At 50.2% G+C, this 15,934-nt stretch overlaps 4 protein-coding genes across 4 annotated transcripts; 2 read left to right on the forward strand and 2 right to left on the reverse strand.

The window, feature by feature from the left end:
* Nucleotides 1–2,419: 2,419 nt before the first annotated feature.
* On the forward strand, nucleotides 2,420–3,834 carry BU24DRAFT_416301 (mediator of RNA polymerase II transcription subunit 31). The gene is made up of 3 exons (XM_033526419.1): nucleotides 2,420–2,887; nucleotides 2,982–3,115; nucleotides 3,237–3,834. Exons 1-3 carry the CDS (start codon nucleotides 2,819–2,821, stop codon nucleotides 3,370–3,372), a joined length of 339 nt encoding a protein of 112 aa, XP_033388968.1. The 5' UTR covers nucleotides 2,420–2,818; the 3' UTR covers nucleotides 3,373–3,834.
* A 200-nt stretch (nucleotides 3,835–4,034) lies between these two features.
* On the forward strand, nucleotides 4,035–7,139 carry BU24DRAFT_429677 (RabGAP/TBC; the record flags this gene model as incomplete). Its single annotated transcript, XM_033529761.1, has 5 exons — nucleotides 4,035–4,180; nucleotides 4,761–4,872; nucleotides 4,928–5,086; nucleotides 5,153–5,649; nucleotides 5,705–7,139. 5 exons carry the CDS (start codon nucleotides 4,035–4,037, stop codon nucleotides 7,137–7,139), a joined length of 2,349 nt encoding a protein of 782 aa, XP_033388969.1.
* Nucleotides 7,140–7,690: 551 nt separating this feature from the next.
* BU24DRAFT_416306 (uncharacterized protein) lies at nucleotides 7,691–7,991 on the reverse strand. Its single transcript, XM_033526420.1, has one exon. It carries the CDS (start codon nucleotides 7,958–7,960, stop codon nucleotides 7,754–7,756), a length of 207 nt encoding a protein of 68 aa, XP_033388970.1. The 5' UTR covers nucleotides 7,961–7,991; the 3' UTR covers nucleotides 7,691–7,753.
* A 3,860-nt stretch (nucleotides 7,992–11,851) lies between these two features.
* On the reverse strand, nucleotides 11,852–13,490 carry BU24DRAFT_4883 (uncharacterized protein). Its single transcript, XM_033533537.1, has one exon. It carries the CDS (start codon nucleotides 13,320–13,322, stop codon nucleotides 12,162–12,164), a length of 1,161 nt encoding a protein of 386 aa, XP_033388971.1. The 5' UTR covers nucleotides 13,323–13,490; the 3' UTR covers nucleotides 11,852–12,161.
* Nucleotides 13,491–15,934: the final 2,444 nt, after the last annotated feature.

Below are 15,934 nucleotides of genomic sequence, written 5' to 3' on the forward strand. Positions count from 1 at the left end.
GGGCGAGCTAGGAGGAGGTAAAGGTAAAGGTAAAAGGCGGGCGGGTGAGTTAAAAGCAGGGCAGGCTTGGCGGAGCGCTGTCTTTTTGGAAGTGGCCGCCGCGTCGAATAGCCTAGCACGTCTAGGTAGGGGTAAATGTTCGTAGTTAGGGGGATAGTGGAGAGGGGGTATGAGAGATGGCCAGCCAGCTAGCTACTCGTAGTATAACGGGACAGTCGTAGTAGACTGTAGTCGTGGTGGTACTCGTAGTAGTGGCAGTATGGAGACGCTTAATATATAGGGAGGGGTGGATGGTTGCCGAGGGACCAGCACGGTTGGCTCGTTGGTTGGATGGCTGGAATAGATGGTGATGATACTCCGTACTCGTAGTAGTAGTAGTAGTAGTAGTAACTATTGTTGTTGTAGTAGTGTTGGTCGTAGTGGTAGTGGTAGTAAGTAGTAGCCGTGATGGTGAGTATATGCTGTGAGTGTGAACGTGACTGTGAATGGCCGGTGGTAATGTGATTGATGGTGATGGTGGTGGTGAGAGGGAGAAAGAGAGAGTAAAGTAAAGAGAAAGCGAAGGTGAATGGAGAGCTGGAGTAAAAGGTAGAGAAGAGGGAAAGTAGAGTAATTTAGGGTTGGAGCAGTAGGTACTGGGCGAGGCTAGATCCAGAGAAAGAAACCCAGGAGGTCCAGAAGGTACGGAATACTCGTAGGTGGTTAGGCAGGAGTGAATGGCTAGAGCGAGTGGGGAAGAGCCGGGTACGGCAGTAGAGTAGAGTAGAGTAAGAGAACGAGTGAGTAATCTGCGTTGGTGCAAATGGATGACGTTGGAAAAGACGTATTGGATTACAGTCGTTTTCCTTTGTCAAGATCCAAGAGAGCGATGTTCGGAGAGGAATGCTCAAGATCGAGGTTGAGGCCAAAAGGACAAGGAGGAGGAAGAGTGGAGGGACGGACGCAGATGATTATAATAATTATTATGCTGGCTCGGTTTTGCGATGGCACGATGGACAGGACTAGGTAGTCATGTAGTTAGGTGGTCGGCGCAAGTGGAGGAGGAGCTCGTATTGAAGGGTAGGGGTAGGAGAGGGAGAGCCTAAGAGGGGGGCATGTGAGTTATGATCTGCAACGGAGAAACGAGAGGGATCAAGGGGCTTTTGAGGCGTTTCTAAGAGGAGGTCTAGAGGCATACACAGTAGGCATGGCATACAATAACGCGGGCATTGGCATGGGCATGGGCATGGGCACTGGCAAAGAAAGACATAGGACGGTGGCAGCTGGAGAGAATGCGGCAGGTTATGGGCCAGAATGAGCAATTGAGAGACTCCCTTTTAATGTTTGACATGGGTAATTAAGGGTAATGATCCATCTATGTGTAATAGTAGTTGTCTCTAAAGTCAACATGGTCAACATGGTACCAATTATTACTCCGTTGGGTGCGAATCAAGTACGACCCAGGTGGCCTACTATCCAGGGTAGTATATATGATATGTCCATATACCTACCTAGGTACTAGTTAACTCATCTATACAGACGATGGGATTAATGTCAGGTGGGATCTCTACCTAGGCATACACAGACAGTTAGGACTCTACGGAGTACAGAGTAATAGTTAAAACTTAGCAGATACATATCCAAAGGACAGGGGGCAGGAAGTGGGCGCACATCGTCATCACCTGCTGTCATGAACTCTGGAGTGCATACTTGGCCCTGTATGTGCTGCATCTTCCGTTTGTTGTCATATAACACAAGGGTAGGTAGCTCTGTAGACCATTCTACTACCAAAGTCTCTGATCATTGACCACAGATACATACACAGTCATGCCCTCTCAATGCTGCTTTCGATCACTTCTGCTTCTGTTACCATCACCTTCCAAACTCTTCCTCTACACTCCGTAGTTGGAGTCTAACCGCGGCCTACATAGTACAGGGTACCACGATCGCCAGCCAGCCAGCCAGCCAGCCCACCCACCGCGCGGGCATCGGCCTAGTCGCCATTTCAAGCTTTCTTTTTATCCGCTTTCGCCATCTTTGTCACTCATCACGCCCTCAATCATTCACCATTTCCCTGCCCTCCCGAGAAGGTACGAGGCTACGAGTAACCGTGGCTGTGACTGCGATCTCAGCTACATGGAGCTAAAGTACACAGTAGTCACTGTACAGGATATTGCATGCGAACTCGCACATGCAGATACCCATACCCATACCCATAACCGTACCCATATCCATATCCATATCCATGCCCATGCATAGAACATGCACAGCACGGCCACCGCAAATCTGCTTGTAACTTCCTAGTACCTACTCGTACAGTCACTCCGTTACAGTAGATATCAAATAAACAAGACACAAAAGTCTACTCAACTAGGTAGGTAAGGTGAGAACAGGGTCACTTCAGCATTCATCCTCGTTCTGGCGGACCTTAATCGGGATAGCAGCCGCCCCCGCAAATCGATATCAGGAAGGAAGAGAGACCCTGAAGCCCCCCAGAGCAGTAGACTAATAGCCCCTCCGTCGTCCGTCCACCGCCCATCCCAGCAAACAGACACACAGAACAGAATAATTTCACGCCTGACCGCCTTTCTTGTTCTCTCTTTTCTTTCTTCCTTTATCGAACACCATCAATAATAATACGATACCAACACCAACCAGACTAGCCATCCATCTAATTATCCTATCTACTCCGTACCCATACCTACCAAGGCCTAGCTACCTATTACCCACTACTAAACCGCCCAACGGCCGACCGACCGTGTTCAGCGAGACAAGACTCTTTCTCCTCCACAGTCACAAACACTTCACGCATACAAACCAACCCAACCCATTCTCATCCATGGCTGCTGCACCTCCATCCGCCGATGCAAGCTACGGAGGCTTCTCACGTTTCGAACTTGAACTTGAGGTATGTCCAATTCCGCTCCGTAGCGACGTCATCGTTCCCCCCTTTTCTACCCAAATCTTAAATCGTAACCCCTCGCCTGCTAACGTGCTCGTAGTTCGTGCAGTGTCTTGCCAATCCTGCCTATCTCAATTACCTCGCCAGTCAAAAGTACTTTGACCAGCCCGAATTCGTCGCCTATCTCGGCTACCTGCAGTACTTCAAGCATCCAAAATACGCAAAATATCTCCAGTAAGTACTCTGTACTCCGTAGCTATCTAGTATCTAGTATCTACCTCCCCGGAAGCTCATAAACCCTGTATTATGTACATGCTCCTTACTCTCGGTACTGATGACTGATGCTTGGTTGCAGCCATCCCGGACCGACCCTGCGCACGCTAGAGCTGCTCCAGCACGAGAAATTCCGTAGCGACACCATTGATCCAAATCTTACCAACAACATGACAATGGCCGTCTTCCGGAATGCTGTTCCAGACAAAGCAGATTGACCTGCGTCGTCGCTGTCGTCGTCATCGACCACCCTCTGCTTGCGGTATGCTTTGGCACCGTTGGCATGCGACGTAATCTCCTTATAGCGGGCACTCGTCGCCCTCCCTCCAAGACATGCCGTGAAAACAGGTATTTCTTCGATTCAGAGCGGTTCCATATCAACATCGATTCCTGGCCGGTATGATAAAATTGCATGCTCACGTTAGTACCCAGGAGCGCGCTCCGGAGTCGCTCTAGGGGTAAAACGTAAGACCGTAGCACTCACAATCCCCGTACCAATTCAATAGCCGGAGCCGATCTCGATGGTATGATTGACCATCGCCTCAACACATTTTGCGCGGATAGGTTAATGGCTGTTTCGAGTTTATCTTTTTCTCCCAATTAGGGAGACAGTGATGATGGGGAGTTTAGCTACCTCGTATAGATCTATTTTAAACAGCAAAACAATACTGTATATCCCAGCAATCATGCAACACTGTACTACTACTACTGCTACTGCGCGATGACGGTTTTAACAAATTCGATAACAATATTGAGCAAGGACGAGAGCTTGCGATAAAGCTTGCGATAAACACTCCACGAAGCAAGCAGGGATTGGAGACTAAGTGTGCCGTCTGCAATTCTCTCCGATCGTTACAGTGTTTTGACTTCCCCATCTGTCATGCCCGGGTATAACACATGGGTTTCAAGCCCTTCCTGGTACGGTATGAATTGGAAGAGCATTGACCCATCGAATGATCCAAATAATAAAATGGGCCTGCCGACGAATAGAATGGGTCTCAATTCAGACTCGAAGCGTACTGTGCAGTGTGTACTCACATAGCACGGAGTTTGAAATGCAGCAGATCAATAATTGCCCATGTGTCTTCCACGCCCCAAGATTGCGGCATGGAATTCGTTAGTACTTCTCCCTCCCGCTGACGTCGATGATAAACATCGAGGATTGTATGGATGCTTGTCGACCGGGTCGGAGCCCAGCTCGTCGATTCCACAGGGCTGGAAATGCAGAATCCCCATCAGCAAGCCATCCACTTGAAATAGCAGTCAGCTACAGGGTTTGCCCTTTAACATTCAAGCCAGGTACCGACTGCTGATGGACTGCGCTGCGAGCCTGTAGCTTCAGCTTAAACTGCAAGCCACACGCCACGTGATGTGTACCTGTCAGCGCCCCCGCGGCCGCCGCACGTACCTCCATCGCTCCGTATCGCATTATGGCGGACTGATTGCCGTAAGTATCAGCTCGCCATCACGGTGCTTCGGCCAACATACCCCTCACTCCTGGACTCATTTGAGTGCTTACATTCACCTAGACATGAGAACTGTGCCCGAGGTCGAGTATGCATATCTCCTTCAGGCACCTGGCACCCCAAAATTAACTCGTTTCCAGGAAGTTCTGGCGGCAGCTCGATGATTTCCATTCCTTGACTGACCTCAAGATAGCGGTCTCGTCGCACAAGGAACCTCAGATAACGGCGGGGCTGCGCTCTGTGTGCTGGAAGGTTCGCCTCGCTTCTTCCTCTATACTTCTCCTCGCAATTGACACAGTCTGTCCAGATCTTCTTGCTATTCAAGTCCCTAGATCGTTCGACATGGCCAACACAGCTCACCGAGACGCGGTCTACGTACAACTCTCTTCGATCCCACTACCTCCGTGCTATACAACACCCAGATGAGTTTGAATCTTCCGTAGATCCGCTGAGCGAGAATGAAGAGGTACATCCAATATCCCCGATCGCATATCGCAAACCACACATGTTGACCGCTACTAAGACCTGAAAGTCCCCCTGGGTCGCGCTTCGAGCCGACGAAAACCTACGCGCGGAGATCTTCCAAGACATCGAGCGATGCATGCCGGACAATGTGTACTTTCGGCAACCTGCTACGCAGAACATGATGCTGGATGTCCTGTTCGTCTTTTGCAAGATGAACGAGAACATTGGCTATCGACAGGGCATGCACGAGATCCTGGCGCCCATCCTGTGGGTCGTCGAGAGGGATGCCGTCGACCGCACTGGCCCCGAGAACAGGAGCTCGAATCGTGCATACGCGGAGATTCTTGACTCGAAGTACATTGAGCATGACACGTACACCCTGTTCACACTGGTAATGAGGACTGCCAAAGAGTTTTACGCACCTGCGGAGAGTGGCGCCGCGAGTAAGGACACGCCCATGCTGATTCGAAGTTCGCGGATCTTCGATCGGTATCTCCCGAAGGCGGATCCTGCTCTATCAGAGCATCTAATCAAACTCGAAATTGTACCTCAAATCTTTCTTTTGTAAGTTCTCGTCACAAGTCCCCATCATTCCTAACGGGGTTGCTAACTATTAAAGACGATGGATTCGTCTTCTGTTCGGTCGAGAGTTCCCTCTAGACTCTGTCTTGAAAATGTGGGACGCGCTGTTCGCTATAGATTCGACACTCGAACTTGTAGACATGATATCTGTCGCCATGCTCTTACGCATTCGGTGGAAGCTTATCGCCTCTGACACCAACGAGGTTTTTACTCTTTTGTTAAGATACCCAGAGCCCGATGCACCTGCATACACATTCATCAAAGATGCCCTATATCTTCGCGATCACTTGACTCCGGAAGGAGGGGCGGAGATCATCACACGCTACGGCCAGAAGGCGCCGCCGATTGAGAAGAAAGCACCAGAGGAAAGGATACCCTCGCCACCCCCTTCATTTGCGTCCAGCCGGACGAGACCAGCCATTGGATCGCCACGTTCCTTCATGGCACAGCAATCTGGAGGCATCGAGTCACTACTTCAGAATGCTGCAAAGGGGGTCTTGGATCGAGGTTCTCAGTGGGGTGTGGGAAAAGCCATTCGGGATGCAGTGGGCGAGGTCAAGAAGAATGTAGAGGCCATACAATCGGGACCAGCGTCCGGCCAAACGACTCCTCGATCGGGTGGTCGCGAGTTCAGGAGACCAGCCCCGATTGGAACCGCGCAAGATACAAGGGCACAGCTGGGCGTGGCAACGAAGAGAATCGAGGCACTTGAAAAGAGGAACAAGAACCTTGCTGAGATGCTCGAGGGCGCTGTTGGGTCGCTATGGGAATACCACAAAAATCAAAGCGACACGCCGAAAGAGGACAAGAAGGACATGAAAGAGCAGATGGAATCGCTCAGCCTTGCCATTGCAAAGGTACAATTCGTCCAGGTCTATCTCGAGGACTCTTCCATCCCGCTCCCAACCGAAGACCCAGCATCAGGCACAGTGTCCCCGAAGCCAACAACTACAGCCCCGATACCAGAGAGAACGAGTAGTGCCCCGCCTGCAAGTAGCCCGACACGATCGAGGCAGTCGAAAGCAAAAGCGACGGCGGCGCCTGCCCCAGCAACTCCCAGAGTCTCGAGTCCCGTTCAGCAAGAGCAGCCGATGTCGCCACCGGCTCAACCCCCAACAGCGGCGTCAGCGGCGTCACTCTCCCCACGCTCGCGCCCACTCTTGACATCCTCCAATTTCTCATGGATGCTGGGCGGGGGTGGTGACGTAGAGCCCGCACGCTCGACGTTCGCCAAGGCATCGGAACATACGGCATTCCCGTCTGACGAGAAGCGACGCATGAGGGGCAACATGGGCAAGGGATATCTCTTCGGCGACGAAGAAGAAGACGACACAGCTGCGCCCAAGGGGCAAGGGAAGAGAGGGAGCGTGTCCGGGAAGGGCGCGAAGAAAGGCAAAGAGCCTGCGGAAATGGAAGTCGAAGAAGAGATCATAGACCTCGAGGATGTTGGGAAGAGTCGGGCTGTCAGTTGAGCTTACTTACTCTTAGAAGTTGACCGGCAAGTCTGTCAGTTGGATCTTTAGAGCACGATTTTAACCGGACGGAGAGCGAGCGAGCGAGCGAGCACTGTTTCACACGAAATGTACAACCGATTCTGGTCAAGACATAGAACGATGAGTCGAGGGGGCGAAGACGACCAACACATAAATCATTCACCGTCACAACCATTTCTTCCAGCATAATATTTGTGATCAAGTCACCCGGCACAGCGACCCCTCACATCTTACAATATCACCTGATTGAACCACAGACATCACAGAAGACGACGAAAGGTCAATGATAGTAGGTATGCAGATGTATATTTGTATATGTTCAATGAATTAACCATCTCCATTTCCCATCTTTTCTTAGTGTTGGGGTGTCTTCGGCGGAAGGACCCCTTTGAAAGCGCATCTGTCGAAATTTGATTCATCTACCATCAAGCCACCATTCCAGGAAACAAGGACAAGATTGCCATTCCGAGTAAAGAGCGTCGACGAAGAGTAGGGTATCGCGTTTAGTGTATATTGTCAAAGAAATAGATGTTGGTGTTGGACATCGAAAACATCGTAGTTGGGGAGTTGTCGAGTCGGAGCGTCGTCGAGGCTCAGTTGTCGATGCCAACGTTATTTACTGTCATTGGAGATGTACATTGGTTGTTGATTTCTACACAGAGAGTTATCAGCATTGATTGATACGGAGGAGGGTAGGTGGATGTTGAACGACGAGAGAACTTACATTTGCCGCAGTTGCAGGCACCGGCAGCGCAGCCGCAATCGGCGCAAGTGCATCCAGCAGTTCCGCAGCCAGGCATGTTTGATTGTTGCTTCGAAGAGAAGAAAAAAGGTTTAAAGGGTGGTAATTTGTTTGGTATTGAGATTGGTTTACTCGTTGCTGAAAGAAGAAAAGAAGAAGAAGAAGGAGAACAGCGAGGAGGGGCAGAAGCGGGGTCCTTATATCTCTCCCATCTCTCGTCTCAGCTAACAACTAGATACCTCAGTAGACTGACCTTGACTGACCACACCACCTACCGCTTGCTCCACTCCACAATCTACTACTCCACTCCACTTCCGGAAGCCTAACTCATCTCGACTCAACCCCGAATCACAATCATCCAGCAGTATGTATTCGATCAAACAATTACTCCTTTGGGCTCCGGGCAACATCTCCGTGGCGAGACTTCCAACCATCCTGACATAACGAACAATAAATGCCAATGGAAAAACCACCGCATGGAATCATGCATCTACGTTCTACACCCACGAAACTTGCTCAGTAGAAATGCCAGGGGTCATCTGTTTCTGTTTTCCCTTTCGCGAGGTTCGCGCCACGGATGGATGCTTCTCTTACTCGGATTACCCAACTTGAGCAGTTATTTGCTTCTGCGCTTTATTGCTCCACTCATATCAAACATAGGTGCGAGGATAATGGGTAGGGCAGACATCCCTCCCTGTTCGCATCTTCCTTCCCCTCCCAAGCGAGCAAGAAGCGAAGCATTCGTTCAGCGTATCGTAAACGTTCACCACCATACTCTTACATCACGCTCGTGACCTATACTGTCCCGGTTGTATGCAATACTGGAATCAGCCACTTACATACATTCATGTCTCTTACCCCTCTACCTGCAGTCAGCGGGCTTCGCCGCCGCCGTACATGCATACGAGGTACAGTGCGTAGGTAGACATGGCCGCCACCTCCACCTTTCCCATCCCCCGTTCTCATTCTCAACTATATCTACGATTGTACGCTCCGAAGTCTCCGAGCATATTCCAGGCAGCATATCACGTAACAAGAAGCCAATTCGATACAAGCCAAACGGGCAGAGGGGGGAAAGGAAAAGGTACCCACACTCCCCACACCCTTGCTACTCTTAACCATACTCCAAAAGCCGTGCCGTCGCTCCCAGGTACAACATACACAACTATCCCGTAACGACGGCGGCGAAGGCGTCGCTCCGTTCGAACCTTCCTCCTATGCCTATACGATCGTTTAGCAGATGCCGGTACTTCTGCCTCTAAACTACTCGTATCAATACCCAACGCTACGCTACCTTACCCTAACGTTTAGCGAAACCCTGGTGCGCCTACGTCCTCTCTTATCAATTGTATGCTTGCCCGATGCGGGTTGGTGCCCACCTTGGGAAAGGTCGCAGGGCGGGAATGCAATGTCATGTGGCTTCCTTCCCACCGCCGACGACGGCCACCACTTACTACTAACTTTAAAGAACGAGTGCTGTCTACGAGCATTGGTATTTTAACTCTAAATATCAGTATGGTATACATAAAATTCGTATGTATACATGTCTATCAATCCTCATCCTTTGAACTCAAATACGCACGAAATCCTCACAATTTCGACGGCGATGGCCGATGACATGCTCCCCTTCTCCCACTGGCTCGCCGGTGAATGCTCAGCTGCACCACAACGCCCGTCATAAAGAGCTCGCGGTATTGCCTCTTTCGTAACTTCGTGGTGCGGGGTGTGTGCAATCTTCATCACTTCACGTCATGTCACTTCATTCTGCGCTCATCCCCACTTGTCCATTAGAATTACATAAGACGTGAATACTGTACACTTACGTACCAGCCGACGTACGAGGTTCCCAGACCTTCCAGAAAGATATTAAAGAAGAAAACACAGCACTACCTGACACTTGTTACTAACGTGAAGTACCTAAGAATACTGTCTTTTCTTTCTTTTTCTACAAGGTACATAAACATTTACAAGGATGCTCTGGATCTGACAGTTCGGTTGCGGGGTCAATGGATTTTTACGCAGCCTTTCCCCTCAAAAAAGCAAATAAGCATGAATTGAGGGGATGAGGGCGTGACGTACATCTTTTCTCGCATGAAGAAAGAGGGTTGGAACGGGGAGGAGTTCTTTAAGCGGATGCCGATGGGTTGAGTGAGTGAAACGACGTATATGTGAAAATTGAAAAGTGATGTTTCCATAGACGGGTAGTTACGATTCAGTAGATGGGAATCCATTTCCCATTATCGCTGTGTCGTTGTGATAAAGTAGAGTGGTTCGAGCATCACAGCACTGCTCTCTTACAAGTATATACACGGATTCAATCAACAAACCCGAAATACCAGTACTGTAGAACAGAGGAATGAATGCCTGCTCGTGGCCAACCCATATGCGATTTCATGCACTTCTACAAATATGTACATACTCGTATAATAGTCAATATACCCTGGAAAATCCATACCACATACCACCTTCTACAACTTCCAACCCCAGGAAAAACGAACGACGAATATTGATCCATCACACTACATCCAACGATTCATAGCAGAAGCTTTCCTTACCGCCGTCTAGTACATACATACATACACCACTCTCCATCCACTTCCATCTACAAGTATCCCTAAAACCCATGAAGTACGTCAAATTATACATAGACGACTTCGTGGGTGGCGTAGCTGTTATAACTACCCTCCCTTCGCATTATACATATGTATATTCTGCAGGACTTTGTTTCCACCGATTTGATCCGTCGTGTTTCCTGTTTCTCTCTCTCCCCCTCTCGTCCACTCTCTCCCTCTCGCGAGAAAGGGCGTACAAGTTGAAAAACGCACGACGACTGTCTTCACGATCACACCAATTTTTAATACCTTATATATAAAAGAACAATTACATACACACGCATACATGCATACTTCGAAAAAGAGGGTCCATAGTACTCCGTGCACGGTTTGTCATTTCTTCGTAGTATCTATGCGTTATGTATTACATACAAAACGAACGCGCACGACTAAGGCTATGAACGCCACGACCAGCATATTGGAAGTGAACGAAAGGATGAGCTGACGAATGAATTGACAGTCAATTTTTGCTTCCGTTTTCTTTTTTTCGCGAGCTCTTATTTTGCTTGCAGTGTAATTGCGTGTGTAAGTAGGTATATGGTTAGCGAAAAGGGGAAGGGGAACTACTTAGAGTAAAAAATGGTGTATCCACCACGATAGAAAATTCTACACGAGCAGAGGCCTCTTGGTGGTACATGGACCAAACGAGGTACGACTCCGCGAGAAAGAAGGAAATTACAGTAATTACCACCTCTCTCATAGTTACCTATGTTGAATGTACCAGTACCCATGGGAGTCCCCCCAAAGACCTAACATAGTTAAGACACATTCAAATTTTCACATTCACCGATAGATCATTGGACTGATTGATTTGCTTGATCGGGAGTTTGGTTTGTTTATTATTAATATTACTTATAGTTACATGCGTACTGGTTTGCTGGGCGCCCTGCGCCCGTCCCTCTGTCTTGCACTCCCTTTGCTCGTTGCTAAGACAATCCGTAGTACGAGATATTGGGTATGTATGTTTGTATGTGGTTATGTTATGTGAGTTTTTTTTGCTTCTTTGCTGCTGCTTTATTGCTGGTTGAGAGCAAGGGTATTTTGCTTTGCGTCGGGTGCAGCGCTGACCGGACGTTTGACGCGGGAGAAGTAGATGATGGTGCTATATACAAAAGTTTGATACGTGGTTGAGGATGAGAGGAGTGTTGGTCGAAGCCCGAGACTGGCAGGGTCGCCAAATGCCAACACCCATGCAGAAAACCGAGACACACAGCCAGCGACGTGTACTGTGAATCAGAATCATGCAAGGCGGCACTTGTACCCTATTGCCTCAAACTCCGTCTCCGCGTGAAACATCCGAACGCTCGAATAAAGTCTGTTGAAGAATAAAATAAGAAGTGAAGTAGAGATTTGGTAAAAAAAAATAGCCGGGGATATCGATAGAAATAATGCTGTTGACAACGATGAAGAAGGACCCAGGTAACCCAGATTGTGGATCGCATCAGCACTTGACGGATCTTCCCAATGCAATCGATATCGGGGGAGGGGAGGGTATGACCATAAAAATTGCAAAATGATAAGACATCCAATAACCACCAATCATTATCCAAAGTTGATAATTCCACGCTTACGATCATATCCTGATGATGCGTGAGGAGAGCGCCGATTCCAGGCGAATGTGGTATTGGTCGTGGCGGTGGTGTCTTTCTACATGGAGCCCATCGCGATCAAGGCCTCGATGGCCGCGCGCTCCGAAGTGTTGCCCATAACGCCAGAAGATGCTCGAAGGGGGCCCGCGTTGTCACGGGATGCTGGAGGAGGGGAGACGGCAGCAAAAGTCGGGGTGCTGCGTCCGGCGGGAGAAAATGACAGTGACTGTCCCGACGTCGTGCGCATGCGGGCGCTCGTCATCCGGGAGAGGTGGTTGTAGTCGCGCGACTGAGTGCGCTGGCCACGGAAGCTGGCACGAAGGGCATCTGGTCCGATGGCAGACCAGTCCTCTTCGTCCGTATCGTCGTCCAACAGGTCGTGTTCCAGATCCATTTCGGACGTCTCCGACTCGCTATCTTCCGAGCCGTCGAGGGACATGCGATCGGCCATCTCCTCGTCCTGGTCGTCCTGCATCGAAGCAGCCGCCCAGGATCCGGAGAAGCCGTTGTTGCCATTGCGCAGCTTGGAGATGGCGAGGCCTCCGTTGCTGTCGACGCTGGCTGGGGGTGTGAGGCCGGGGCGAGATGCGCCGTGACCTTTGATGGGCATTCCCTGACCAGACTGGCTGTGTTGGCCCTTGACGTGCCAGCGGCCCCAGCCGACCTTTTCGAATACCACCTCGCCGTGGAGTCCTCCGCCTGCGCGATGTTCCAGCGCGGCGACGACCAGCCTACGGGCCTTTGCTGGTGGTATCCTAGAGTAGCCGGGGACGGACTGCGCCAGGTGGGACATGATGTCGCGCACTGGCATGGAACCGTGGCCCATGAAGATCTTGGGGAGATGGTGTTTGGCAAGCATGGCGGCCGTGATCTGACCTGCGGCTTCCAAACCGGCCAGCGCCTCTCGAGAGAGGGCAGACGAAGGGAGGTCTTGCGCTTTGGCATGCTCGACAGCATCCTGCAGGTCGATGTCCGAGTCGACGTGAGACGGGGCTCGAGGCACTCCGGTCATGGCCATTCCAGGCCTGTGTTTGTGTGCGGGTAACGTCGGGGATATCGAGCTCGGGGGAGTGAGCAGAGCCGCTGGCTGCGCGATGGCAGCGTCGCAAGGCATGTGGTGAGCGTCGGGCATGTTGGAGGTGGAGGAAGATGATGCGGCGTGTGTCGCAAAGGCAACAGCAATGTTGGATACTGGCCTGGAGTTCGTAAAGGTAGCCATGATTGCGATGTTCGGTCCGGAAAGGGATGAGACGATTCAAGGCAGGCTGACGTCTGAGTCAAGAATGGCACCGTCTGACGGATGGTAGTAGCGCGGCGCGGAAAGGGGCAAGTTCGCAGGAGAGACAGCGGTTGCCGTCTTTCTTAGGGGTTGGGTGAGGTTGCAAAACGGATGAAGGAGCAGAGTAGTACGAGGGCGAGTGAAGTTATGTAGGACGGATAGCAAGCTGCAGTGAAGTAGCCCGCGGGTGTTGGTTGTTTGACGTTTGGTGTTGTTATGGGTTGGTAGCGTGTATCGGAACGATGGACGATCGGCGATGTGGATCAGCGACCAGAGATGGGAGTACGGGAGATGTGCGCGTGCGCTGTGGGTTCGCTCGGTAGAGTGATGGACAGCACGAAGAGGAGGATCGTCGTGTATGTATGGGAGGGGAAGCACAGAGCGAAGGGGACGTATGTTAAAACCAGGCAAAAGGCGCGCAGTGTGTATGTGTGGTAGTATGGTGTGGTATATGGTGTTGGTGGTGTGAATGATGTTCCGAGCTATTGCTGTTGCTGTTGTTGGGGGGCGATGGAAGGGAAGGCGAAGGCGACGAAGGGGAAGGCGGAGTCTTTGTATTTGCAGGTCATGGGAATCGGAACAATAGGGAAGGGCATAGGCATAGGCAAAGGGAAGTGGGAATAAGAATGGGAAAGGTAAGACTCAGAGGAGTAAGAGTCAGTCTCCAGTCTCCAGTCTCCAGTCTCCAGTCTCCCGTCACCAGGCAAGTCAAGTCACCAGTCAGCCATCAAACGAACGCAGCACAGCGCAGCACAAGCACAGCCAGCCAACCATCCACCCGTCCCATCCCATCCCATCCATCCCAACCATCCCAAGCCAACAGATTGGGACCAAGGCACCAGGTAATACAGTAAGTACAGTAATAACTAACTACCTAGTAAAGCACTAACTAATACTCCGTAGAGGGATGGCATTACCCCGTTCAGGTCAAGAATAGCAGGGCATAACCAGCATCCTCGTAGCATATCTACTCACAAAGTAACTCGTAAGTAACCAACTACTCTGTATAGCATGGTGAGAGTATGGGTGGGTGGGTGTGGCATGGCGGCACGGCATAGGATAGCATAGCATGGCATAGCATAGCATGGCATGGCATGGCATGGCACACGAATGGCTGCAATGGCATAGCATAGCATGGGGCAGCGTTCAACCTTTCGGGGGAAAGATTGCGCTATCTCTCGTCTCTTCTCGACTCTCTATTCGGCCCACGGGCGCAATCAGTTCGTGGAGAAGTAGTGCACAAGGCAGTAGATAGTGGGTAGTGGAGAGTATTAGTGGTGGAGATGGCCCATCTCAACAGGTTAAGCCCATTGCTCCCAACTCCTAGTCACTCGGAGTGTATCACCGGTACCGGTCCACGAGCAAGACAAGAGAGATAACTGCAACTTTCAACAACGGGCGACAAAGACTGACTAGGGGTTAACTAACGGAAGGTGATACGTCCCATCCAAAGTTGTTATTCAACTTAGTTGGTATAGTAGTTAGTAGTTGACTACTATAGTTCGTAGTCTTTCACGTAGAGGATGAATGAATGAATGAATGAATGAATGGGAGTCAAAGAATCAAGGCACGTTCCCTTATCCCCAGCTTTGCCCCCAATCATAAGGTCAACCAATCAGATGCCTCCATTCACCCCAGCTGACCCAAATGATACGCCACAGAGGGAAGACAAGTTACAACCAAGAAAGACAACCATCGATCGAACAACATTTCTAACTCGTCACACATACCAAGGTAAGTACTTACAGACGAATGGAGGAGGATCTGGATGGTTGCATCAGAAACTTGAAATGGGTTGGGACGATACTCAGTCGTAATGTGGAATGGCGTAGTAGAGTCGTAGTCTCGTAGACATCCACATCCCACCCCCAGTCAGTATGATGGGATGAATCCTTGCCACCATTACCCTCACCATCGTCACCATTAGCATCGTCATCGCCCTCCTTGTCGTCGTAACCCCTCAGATCCCTAAACATATCGCTCTCGTAGTTGATCCTTTGGTCTAGTCCAGTCTGGTCTAATCCAGCCCAGTTCAACTGTCTCATTTCACCTCCCCTACTGCTTCCGTCTTTCGCCTGTCCCCTGTCGCACTACACTCACACAAAATACAAGTAGAACAGTACGAATATGACTCTGAGTAGCTCACAAGTCATTCATATTGAATTTACATCTATCTTGATTGTTCCTGTAATGCTCGTTAACACATAGCATATTACTTGCACCGCACATTCCCCACCAAATGCAAACAATATACCGTTCCATACAATGTATAGACATTTACAGACTACATAGTATACTCTGTACCTTGGTACCTTATCTACCATCATCTACCGAGTATCTATGTATCCATCTACAACCGGCGGCAGGAATGTATTTCCGTCCCATATCTCTCAACATACTGTATATACTTTCCATCCATCCATCCATCCATCCATCCACCCATTCATTCATTCATTTCATCCCACTCCCACAGTCATACCCTCCCCGTCGCCCGTCGTCCATTACCCTCACGATAATCCATCCCACCCCCAACGCTTTTCCCTCCATCCCAT

Source organism: Aaosphaeria arxii, assembly GCF_010015735.1.
Source record: "Aaosphaeria arxii CBS 175.79 unplaced genomic scaffold BU24scaffold_1, whole genome shotgun sequence".
In the NCBI taxonomy this organism is placed as follows: domain Eukaryota; kingdom Fungi; phylum Ascomycota; class Dothideomycetes; order Pleosporales; genus Aaosphaeria; species Aaosphaeria arxii.